This window comes from Prunus avium, chromosome 5 (assembly GCF_965620075.1).
Source record: "Prunus avium chromosome 5, drPruAviu1.hap1.1, whole genome shotgun sequence".
Lineage (NCBI taxonomy): Eukaryota > Viridiplantae > Streptophyta > Magnoliopsida > Rosales > Rosaceae > Prunus > Prunus avium.
Genome location: NC_142288.1, coordinates 29,941,063 through 29,953,205, shown reverse-complemented (window position 1 = coordinate 29,953,205; position 12,143 = coordinate 29,941,063). Strand labels below are relative to the sequence as shown.

At 37.8% G+C, this 12,143-nt stretch overlaps 2 protein-coding genes across 2 annotated transcripts; one reads left to right on the top strand and one right to left on the bottom strand.

Annotated features, from left to right (window-relative positions):
• Positions 1-222: 222 nt before the first annotated feature.
• Positions 223-2,916, bottom strand: LOC110747117 (tubulin beta-5 chain-like). The gene is made up of 3 exons (XM_021947325.2): positions 2,272-2,916; positions 1,340-1,609; positions 223-1,121 (listed from the first exon to the last, which is right to left on the bottom strand). The coding sequence occupies exons 1-3, from the start codon at positions 2,663-2,665 to the stop codon at positions 439-441; spliced, it is 1,347 nt and encodes a 448-aa protein (XP_021803017.1). The 5' UTR covers positions 2,666-2,916; the 3' UTR covers positions 223-438.
• A 3,786-nt stretch (positions 2,917-6,702) lies between these two features.
• Positions 6,703-10,278, top strand: WOX1 (WUSCHEL related homeobox 1). The gene is made up of 4 exons (XM_088253515.1): positions 6,703-7,713; positions 7,881-8,216; positions 8,628-8,707; positions 9,617-10,278. Exons 1-4 carry the CDS (start codon positions 7,503-7,505, stop codon positions 10,199-10,201), a joined length of 1,212 nt encoding a protein of 403 aa, XP_088109641.1. The 5' UTR covers positions 6,703-7,502; the 3' UTR covers positions 10,202-10,278.
• The last annotated feature ends 1,865 nt before the right edge of the window (positions 10,279-12,143 follow it).

The following is a 12,143-nucleotide window of genomic DNA, read 5'->3' as shown; positions in this document are numbered from 1 at the left end:
AGAATTCCAAACGTGTGGCACATGGGATTTTGATTTGTAGTGGACGGTGGTCCAAAGTCTTCACTTCATAGATCACGTGAAACTAAAATATCGATATTTCTATCCATTATTATTGTTGTTTTGCTATAATTCTCTCTGTCTGTGAACATTTCCTCTTGCAAATGTTTCTCAAGTCAAGAAGAGAAGAAATAACAAAGTTACAGTTTAAAAATCCAGAGAAACTCAAGCAAAGAGTCAAAATAAAAGGCAGTTAAATTTTATTACAAGCAAGCAGGGCTTCGTATATATATAAAGGAAAACCAAATTCACCAGAGTCGCAGTGCATTGCACACTTAAACCAACTATTGCACTCATAGATAATAACAGTATGCAAAATGAACACCTTTATCACCTAATTATTGCTTGTATCATACGAAACAGCAAATTAGTCCAACACCTTCAGTTTTCAGGAGCAGTCCCAATCGCTTCCTCGTCTTCATATTCAACATCTTCTTCAACCGTGGCATCTTGGTATTGTTGGTATTCTGCAACAAGATCATTCATGTTACTCTCCGCCTCCGTAAACTCCATCTCATCCATTCCTTCTCCAGTATACCAGTGCAAGAAGGCCTTCCTCCTGAACATAGCCGTGAACTGTTCACTTACTCTCCTGAACATCTCTTGTATGGAAGTGGAATTCCCAACGAAAGTCGAAGACATGATAAGACCTTTTGGTGGGATGTCACAAACACTGGACTTGACATTATTCGGAATCCACTCAACAAAGTAGGAGGAGTTCTTGTTCTGCACATTCATCATCTGTTCATCGACTTCTTTGGTGCTCATTTTACCTCTGAACATGGCGGATGCTGTAAGGTAACGGCCATGGCGTGGATCAGCAGCACACATCATGTTCTTGGAATCCCACATTTGTTGTGTCAGTTCAGGGACGCTTAGAGCAGAGTACTGCTGTGATCCTCGAGATGTCAGAGGTGCAAATCCCACCATGAAGAAGTGTAGTCGAGGGAATGGGATTAAGTTCACCGCTAGCTTTCGGAGGTCTGAGTTCAGCTGACCAGGGAATCGCAGACAGCAAGTGACACCGCTCATAGTTCCCGAAATCAGATGATTCAAATCCCCAACTGAAACACACAACAAGAAATACATTTTAGTATTTAGGAACTAGCAACCCCAAATTAGGCCATTTCTCTTTCAATTTCATAAGAAAACATTTGATCAAACGTGGCCGCAATCTTTATAATAATAAAAAGAAAGCATTAGAATGATGGTAATTATGCTGCAATTACTTCAAAAGCATTACATTGCAGAATTTGAAATGTGAAAGGTGCAATCAACTTACAGCTTGGGGTGGTGAGCTTGAGTGTCCTGAAGCAGATATCATAGAGAGCTTCATTGTCAAGGACCATACACTCATCCGCATTCTCAACCAGTTGGTGAACAGAAAGGGTGGCATTATAAGGCTCCACAACAGTGTCTGAAACCTTTGGAGACGGAAACACAGAGAAGGTGAGCATCATTCGGTCTGGGAATTCTTCTCTGATCTTTGATATGAGCAGAGTTCCCATTCCAGACCCAGTTCCACCTCCTAGTGAGTGACATACTTGAAATCCTGCATCAACGAGTTAAAAAGGCTAAAATCTCACTCACATCTCAGTGACTTAATTGAAACACTACAATGAGTTTAGCATCTCAGAAACCAAATCCAATCTAGCTATAATGCTATTTCTATTTCTTCCCTGAAAAATCAAGATTGTCTTTGAATTTGTACTATGTCATGCCTGGACAAAAATTAAAAATCCATCCTTGAAAAATGAGATGTGTCTCTTTCATCTGAATAAGAAAATTAAATAAACAGTCCTTTTGATTATAACTGGTTTATGGTCAATCTTAACAATGCCACCTAGCTTGTCAACTTGCTGAGGAAGATTACATAAATCTTGTTGGTGATGTGAAGCACTAATCATATTACCATCCAATTAATCAGAAACCAAACTGGTTTCATTTACAGAAACTGCCCTGTTATGAAAGTATGTGAAGCATGAAAATAAATCAGAAACCAAACTGGTTTCCTTTACAGAAACTGCCCTGTTATGTAAGTATGTGAAGCATGAAAATAAATCAGAAACCAAACTGGTTTCATTTCATATAAAATGTGAGAATCAAATTCATTCCTTTCCCCCACTGGAATTCTGACCAAGTAAATAAATCAGATTAAATCATACAATTTTTATCATTTGAAATAATTTTTAAAAACTTGAATTCAAACTATACCTTGCAAGCAGTCACAGCTCTCAGCTTCTTTCCTAACAACATCGAGCACCGAATCAATGAGCTCAGCGCCTTCGGTGTAATGGCCTTTGGCCCAATTGTTGCCGGCACCCGACTGCCCGAAGACAAAGTTATCGGGCCGGAAAATCTGGCCATAGGGTCCGGCCCGGATGCTGTCCATGGTGCCCGGCTCAAGGTCCATGAGCACCGCACGGGGCACGTAACGGCCGCCGCTGGCTTCGTTGTAATAAACATTGACCCTCTCTAACTGAATATCGGTGTTCCCGGTGTACTGGCCGGTGGGGTCTATGCCGTGCTCGTCGCACACAACCTCCCAGAACTTGGATCCTATTTGGTTCCCACATTGCCCTCCCTGGATGTGCAGAATCTCTCTCATTTTGGCTTATGGTACAGGGGCAAAATGGGGAAGATGCGGATTTATAATATAACTACCAGCGACTCTTTCAAAGGAAAGGGTAACGTTATTTTTGGAGGGAAGGGGTAGTGGTAGTTATTTATACCGAGGGAAGGGGGATGATCCAACGGTTGTGATTGAGTAGGTGATGGAGAGTGGGGGGTTGGTTTGTTAATTTTGGAACGTGAATGGTTGCCATTTGGGGTTGTTTCATTCAGTATCGCCGGCTTAACAGGGCCATGATCATTTTCTTAATTTCACAAGGCAAATATATTTTATGTTATAAATAAGATATGCTTTTTGCTCATTACCCCCATCACATCGTCACCTACTAGCATCAACCCAAAATGGCGTTTCCTCTGTTGTTTTCATTTTCATATGTTTGACTTTGATTTTGACTCTGATTTTCACACGAACACTATCTTTTGAAGTTTTGAGTTATGTAATGGGGCTTCATTTGTTGGTAGATGAATTGGCCTTCCTACTACTTATTGGGCCAAGAATTCTATAATTAGGGATTTATAAAATTGGTTAGCCGTTTGATCAAATTGGTTAGCCTGATTCAATAGTTAAGAGATAAAACCTCACCTAAAGGCTATATATAAGGCCCTCATTATAGAATGACTCATTATTGGGGCATCTTTGCAAGAAAAGTCCATTAGACCAGTTGTTGGGCTTCCCTTCATCTCTCTTTTCTCGAGAATGGCTTGACAATGACAATTGTATCATTGTTGGTCTCATTCATCGTTCCTCGACTAGTGTGGAACATATATAAAGCATTATTATTATTATTATAGACTGTAAATGATAGTCTAAACTACAAGATAGGGGAGATTGATTAGTATGATCCAACAATTAAGAGATAAAACATCACCTAAGGGCTATATATAAGGCTCTCACTATAGAATGACTTCTTATTGGGCCATCTTTGCCAAAAAGAGTCCATTATACCAGTTGTTGGGCTTCCCTTCATCTCTCTTTTCTTAGGAAAGGCTTGACAATGACAACTATATCATTGTTGGTCTCATTATTCATCGTTTCTCAACTAGTGTGGAACATATATAAAGCATTATTATTATTTTTACTGTAAGCGATAGTCTAAATTATAGGAGAGGGGGTTTCTAACACACACGCTTACAACTAAAGATGTCATGGGGGCTTGAACTTGAGCTTTCTTATCTATAAGTCAAGGCCTTATTTCATTGGGTTAGACCTTGTTGGCATATAAAAGAATTATTATGAAAGGCTAGTTGGTGTACATATTAATAATATTATCTATATATATTATCTGTATATATAAAGCAAAAGGCAGAGAATGGTGAAACATTCAAAATACCAGAAAATGCCCTTGGTTAATGCAAACATTAAGAATTGAAATTATTAATTAAATGAGGATAATATGGTAAATTCACACTTTTTCATATTAAAATAAAATAAAATTAAAAGAAAAATAAGATAATGATCTATTTTTATGGAACACAACTACCCATTATCTTTTTTAATTTTAAAATAAAATTTATTTTTTTTAAAAAAAGCCTCTCGCAAGCGCGGAAGCGCGTGCGGAGAGGCTAGTATATATAAAGCAAAAGGCAGAGAATGGTGAAACATTCAAAATACCATAAAATGTCACGCAAACATTAAGAATTAAAATTATTAATTAAATGAGGATAATATGATAAATTCACAATTTTTATATTAAAAAAATTTAAAATTAAAAGAAAAATTAGATAATGAATCCTCTTTTTATGGAACACAGTTACCAATTATCTTTTTAAATTCTAAAATAAATTTAAAATTTTTTATAAAAAAAGTCTCTCACAGGCGCGGAAGCACGTGTAGAGAGGCTAGTAATTATTAATCCTAATCTTGATTGGGCTGAGAAGTGCGATCAATAAAGGCCACATATGTAAAGCCTAAACGGGCTCTAGCTTAAGAATTTGAGCTTGTAAAAGCAATTAATTAAATCCTCGGAGGCCCAGAACCTGGCTTTCTGTAACACTAATTATATTATATTTGCCCTACCAAAATGTCAACATGTTCGACAAGAATACTTGTTAAACATTCGTAGCTGCTGCTGCTGCTCCTGGGCGATTTACGTACTGTTAACCTGATAATAGTGCAAACTAAACTAACAGCAGATGCCTTGACCAATCATTCGTTTTTATGTTTATTTTCTAGTGTGAAGGGGTCAAAAGCCCCAACGGAGACTTTCTTTTTTCTCTTTTCCTGTGAGTAGAGATGACAACACATTATTTAGACCCTTTACAGTTATTGGAGTTATCTTCCTAAATCCTAGACCATCATCGTATTGTTGAATTTCAGAAAGAAAAAAAAGAGAGAGTGAGAGAGGTTTGATTTGACTCGCGTCTTCCTATTTACATTTTGATATAGAATACTGGTATTTTGCATGTGAATGCATACATTTCATTTTCATTCAGTATATCCATATGCATACAGTACATATAGTAGCTAGAGATTGCAGAGAAGTAGGGCCTGTAACCAACAAAAAGATAAAAATGAATAATGAAACAATTATATGAATATGATATATGGGTTTGAAATCCGAGAGAGAGAGGGTGCAGTGCAGTAGTGAGTGCACTCGAGAATTGAGTCATTCCCTCATAATGAGAAAGGAAGGGCTTATGTGTATGTGTATGTATATGTATATATCTTGAATATAAATACATATATAGAGCAACTTGGGGGTGAAACTCAAAGCTGCGTATTTCTTTTTTCCCCCAACAGCAGCAGCAGCAGCAGCAGCAGCAGCTTAATTGCCCAGCATGCAGGACATGGACTCAGATATGGACCCGGAAACTATTCAATCCAATTGAATTCATTAATAAATAGTAGGTGGCAGGAGGCAGAAGGCAGGAGGCAGGAGGAAGGAAGGAAGATTCCAAATAAGCAAGCTTAGCTCTATACACGGTAAATTTGGCAGCACGTAAAGTAAAGGTATCGGTGCATTCTCATTTTAACATATACATATCCGACAGCCCAAAAAGACAAATCACATGCACACAGAATTGACATGTGTACGCAGGAGCATCACATATAGAACAAAATAAATTATATATATAGAATATGATTGGACAGTGGAGAGTATAATGGGATTGGATATCAAATCTGTTGGGCAAGTGAAAGCTAGCTAGCTATCTGGGTTAAAATAAGAAAAGGGAATGCCATGCAAGATAAAAGAGGATGCGTACCTAGCTACATTATTAAATCTGGCAGCTGAGACATAAATAGGCGCAATCAATAATTTGTGGTAACTTGTAAGTGATAAGTAAATGGGCTCGTTTGGTGTCTAGTATTGGATTGAATATAATTAAAACATATTTAAAGAAGAAATGAAAAAAATTTGACCAAGTTGAAGGTACGGATTACTCGTGAAGTAGGATACTAATTAACACATTATAACTTATTCCTCATAATCCTCCAAAATGAAAAATTATTCACTTATACATTCATTTCCTTCTTTAACATGCCTTATATTTAAATTTGTTACTTATCCAAACCAAATGAAGTGTTTAAGTGTGTGTGTGGCAATGTAGCAATGTGGGAAGGGAAGCATGGATGGATGGAGCTTGAGCTTATAGTATAGTATAGTGCAGTAGTATATATGCCGACAAGAGAAAAGGGTAAGATTAATTGAGGGGAGCAGGGCAGAGCAGAGAGGGAGAGGGAGGGAGGCAGGCAGGCAGTTCGGATTGAGAATAAGTGTGAAAGGCACGAGACGTGAAGAGAACAATAAATGAGCGAGAGAGAGAGAGAGAGAGAGGGGGGGGGGGAAAAGGGTGGAAAGGGAAAAGAGGAGGGTGATGAGGCTTATGATAACCCTCATGATCGTCACGTCGTTTTTCATTTGCTTCTCCCGATGTCCTCCCAGAATTCCACGCTTCCTCTCTCTCCCTCTCATCTTCCTTTGCTTCCACACAGCTCTGCTCCCTCTCTCTCTCTCTCTGCTTTTGTTTTCTTTTTTCCTTCGTCCGCTCTCTCTCTCTCTCTCTCTCTCATAGTCTTTCTCTTTCTAAATAAAATAATATATTGTATAGGGCGCCTAGTCAACCTCGTGTCTTGGCTCACTTTGTCGTTCCGTATTAAACCAACACTATAATTTCAGACCAGAAAAAAACACACACAACACTATACTATTCTCTCTCTCTCCCTCCCTCTCTTTGAATTCCATATAGTAAATGTGACAGCAAGCTAGTGATCAATCCCCATCTCTGAATGTCTGAAACTCAAATATTACATCACTGATTCAGCTCAACTAACCCATTTTCAACAATTCCGTCTCTCTTTCTCTCTCCCTTTCTCTTTAATCGCATCAATATATACCAAATATAAACCATGCCTACTGTGTCTATATGAGGCAGCTAGGCAACACCCTATTTTAAATCCCCATCATCCATCCATCTCCCAATTCTCCATCACTCCCAACAGCAACAGTAGTAGTAGTAGTACACCCACTCCAATTCCCACAATACCTTGCTGCATGCTAGTTTTCCCATTTTTGTAACTCCACCACCATTCTTCATACCACATCACAACATTACCTCAAATGGGAAACGATTTCAAGCTACCTAGGCTACCATCACTTTTTTTATAATTAGTTACTACCACCTCCCCTGGTTCTTGTTATCTTGTTCTTGTTCCCTTAACATATATACACTTACTTATATGTCTATATTCACCTTTTAAGGCCATTATATACCTTGGGATTCTGAGAGAGAGGTGGGTGACACAGAAAGAGAGAAGTAAGTAGAGCCTAGCTCTTGGCTACTTGTTTATATTTTCACTGTGTTCATCAATCAAAATGTGGATGATGGGTTATAATGAGAGTGGGCATGCTGATTTCAACATGCCTGATTCTTTCAATGGTCGGAAGCTTCGGCCTCTCATTCCACGGCCACTCGTGCCATCTGCTAACAACGCCACTTCTTCAGTCACCGCTGCAACTCCTCCTTGTTTAAACCGAATTCATGGCGTCTCTCATGATTTCTTCACTCAGTATCACCATCTCGCCGGTATAGATACATACATATACATATACATATATATATATATATATATATATATATATGCACTAGTTAGCTAGCTACCTAATCGTCCCTTTGATCTATTTTTGCCTTTTGAATTTGTTTTTTGTCGTACGTGTTTGTTTGAGTAGTGTTAATTAACATATTTGTTGCAGCTATGGCTGAACAAAACAAGAGATCAGAGTTCATCAACACACCGCAAGTGGTGGTGAGCTCAAGATGGAACCCAACTCCGGAGCAGTTGAGGGCTCTGGAAGAATTGTACAGACGAGGGACTCGAACCCCATCGGCTGAGCAAATTCAGCACATCACAGCGCAGCTTCGAAAATATGGAAAGATAGAGGGGAAGAATGTGTTCTATTGGTTCCAAAATCATAAGGCCAGAGAAAGGCAGAAACGTCGCCGTCAGATGGAATCATCCGTGCCCTCTGCCCAACCAGATCACGAAATATCATTGTCATCCACAGATCATCAAAAGAAAGAATCATTAGGTACTGATCATGAAACCCAACGTTTCCACATTATACTATGATATTAGTAATTCACTAGCTAGAATGTTTTTGTTTTATTTATGTATGTATGTTTTAGAAGGAAAGTAGTTAGTTGGAGATGTTTGTTTGTTTGCTTGAACTTTGATTTGTGTGGCCATTTCCATTATTAATCTTTTTTCTTTTTTTTCCGTTGCTTAATAATTAGCAAGCTAGGACATGTTTTTATTGATATATACATATATATATATATATATATATATACATATTATGTATTGGTAGCTTTGAATAATATAAAATCCGTTATATAATATTCGAATTGTTTGTTGTTTGGGAATTGAGTTGAGAGATATGGATCGATGCATGTTGTAAAGTCGTATTCTTTTTGTTTTTCTTTATGTCCACACACTACAGGGGCAAGTAGGACAGGGTTTGAAGTTGAACAGACCAAGAACTGGGCACCCTCTACAAACAGCAGTACAACTCTTGCAGAGGTCTATTATCATTTCAATTCCTCTCTCTCTCTCTCTCTCTCTCTCTCTCTCTCTCTCTCTCTCTCTCTCTCTCTCTTCATTTGCTTTTATTTGTCTATCTTTCTTCGTATATTGAAATTTGGTATTGGTACCCTTTGTCGTCCTTTTATCAACTACTTGGAATTCCTCAAATCAAAACTCTCTAAAAAAAAGTAGTCTTATGATTAGTAAATAAATGGCAATTAGGCAGCTCAGATAATTTGCATATGATTATATCATCATCATATTGACTTTTGACTTTAAATTAAAGATTGATGAGGGAAAAGCAATACTCTGCACATAAGTTGTAAAAAGAAAGAAAGATAGATATAGAGAGGAGATGCTTGTATTGTATTGTATTGTATTGTATATTGTACTGTGTAGTTTGTATGGAAGGAAAGGAAGCAAAGGGCTATGGGTAGCAAAGGTAGCTACTAGCAAAAGCTTTGTTTGTTGGGAAATGAAAAGGGTCTAAAAGCTGCCATTCCTTCCTTTCTGTCGGGGCTGCTGTTATGAAGCTTAGCTGGGGTTTTGGGTCTTGTGCTTATACATTCAAGTCATTTGCCCACAGACCATACTTGTGATTGGAGCACCCATGCACTTCTCTGGTCTGATATATGTTCTATAGAAATGGGTACCAAAAAGACAATGCTAACCCTATACATTTTGGCTTGGATTTCACATGATGAACCATATCATCATATGTGCCTTGGCCTTGGATTAATTTGAATTGTGTCCTTGTTGAATACTTTAAAGAAAAGAAAAAAGGAATTGGCTTTGATATATCAGATCATGAGTTTTCATGCATGCTATGCTAGGCCTTTATGTATATAATAATAAATAAAAAAATGAATGTACATGTATATTGAAATGGCTTTGATGATGGGTCAGGAATCTGTTTCAATACAAAGGGCAGCAAAAGCAGCAGTGGCAGCAACAGAGTGCAGGACGGATGGATGGATCCAATTCGATGAAGAAGAATTGCAGCAAAGAAGAAACTTTGTAGAAAGGAATGCCACGTGGCAGATGATGCAGTTGTCTTGTCCTCCTCCTCCTTCTCCTCTTCCTCCTCAGTACCCTCATCCTCCCACCCACCTCATAATAAACACCCCTACTTGTTGTACCGCTAACTCAAATAGTACTAATAATTTAACAAGCAGCAGGGCAAGCAGGGCAGCAACAGTAAGAACAATGGACCAAAGGCTCATTAAGGGTCATGATCTCAGCATCCTTCTAACACCCTACTCATCAATATCAGAAGAATCTGGTTTTATTAACTTTAACCACCCAAACCACAACACCAACGTTGAACAAGATCATGGCTGTGGGGAATCTCAAACCCTTCAACTCTTTCCACTTCGAAGTGGCCATGCCAATGCCAATGCCAACCTCGAAAAGGATCGTGCAGAGCTATCGGCTAACTTCAGTAGTGCTCAGGCTTACCCTTTTTTTGAGTTTCTTCCCTTAAAGAACTAATTAGTTTACTAACCATGCACTTAATTATCTGCTATATATATATATATATATATGATATGTAAGATGATGGCATGGGAGATTTTATTATTATTTTATTGGAAAAGGGGAAGTGTCTTTTATTTATTAATTATTGTTGTTGAAGTTACATATTATTTCATTTTCATGGGAGTTGTGTTGTTGTGTAATGGTAAATGGCAATGGAAAATGGTATCGAAGGAAGAAGGTTGCCTTAAAATGCATCTGGACCATGTTGGTCGAATCAATGCAAAACTAACATTAAAGCATATTGCAGAGGTTTAATGTCCATCCACACAAACGGACCTTGTTTAAGTAACTGTGGATATATGTGTCATGTGATTTTGCATGCATGCATGTGTGGATATATTCATGACTCATCATGGGACAGAAAATACAAAGAGTTCAGAGTTGGGTTGGATTGGGGTCCTCGAATGATGGGATTCGAAATATGAAATTATGCATGGGAGGGAGAGACTAGAGAGTCCAGAAAGTCTAGAGAGAGAGAGAGAGAGAGAGATGGGAATATGGGAATTGTATTTGTATTGATTAATTAATTAGATGTGAAACCTGGAATGATGTTGAAGTGACGAAGAATATAGGTTCGAGAGTTGTTTTGTTGTTTTGTTACAAATTTAGCAAATGATATGGTAATGATGTGATGCACACATTCCATACATTTAATAGTTGCCTACTACTTCCTACTTTGAAAACGAATCCAGGACCATCCTTCTGACCCAAGAAGAAACAAAAACTCTTAAACAATTGAAATTGTACTACACTACTGCACTGCATTTCAAACAAAACATTTCCAAACTCACTAACACACGTCACAGATGAAATAAAACCCTAGTCTTGATAACAGAATCTAAAATAATGTGCCCCAAGCCAAGGGTTTTGAAGCAAAATGGGATCCGGCCCCCACTAACTAAGATCAAATTAAAGCAACTGATATGAAACTTCTTTCTTTAATCATATTGTCTCCTAATTGAATGCAAAATTACGGTGCAATAGTAGCAACTGTTTAGATCCACAGACTTTCCTTGCTCTTGTACCTCTTCATGTCTTCATTTCTGAAAGCAAAGTTATTTGATCAAACGTGGATTTGTGATATCCATCCATTCCATATAGAGATAAACAGATAAATAAAACTGTAAAAACTGGACCACAATCTCTCCAATCCAAAGACCTGTCAACTTAATTAATTACGGCTTTCGAACATTTATCACCATCAACAGCAGCTGCTTCAGATTACTTTGTATTCACGTGTGAGAGAAAAATAAACAACAAAGGAAAAAACAGTATTTGGCTAAAAAGTTCTCTTTCTCTGGATTTAATTACAGCTAGAGCTAGCTAGCGTACCTTGAGATTTCACAACCCCCATTGAAGCCTACCTAACATGTGCATGTGCTACATCATATTTGACTGATGTTGAAACTTTATCAGGTTTATAAAGGTGAGGTGAGGAGAAAGAAAAAAACAAATATTTAATAGGTATATTATTGAAGGATTTTGAGCGTCTGCTGACTTCTGATAAAAATATTTTATATATATACAATAAGAGAGACAAGTAGAAAGGGTGAGGATTGTATTGTCTGTGCATGCAGGGATATGTAAATAATATATGGTACGTTTCGTTGGTTTCTCATGACAAGCAAGCATAGTGATAGAGAGTTGCAGAGAGAGAGAGAGAGAGAGAGAGAGAAGAAAGAGGGAAGAGGGGACAAACCGACTTATTATAGCTTTAGAAATTACAACAGGCGCAGCGCAGTTGTACTAGATATATATCATCAATATGCTGCTTGACAAGCATGCAGATTTGCAGCTGGGCCTCATTCATTATTATCATTCAAAATTAATAACAATAATATTTGGAAGATGAGATAGATAATATATATCACGTTCATTTGGCGATGGGTTCCTCCTC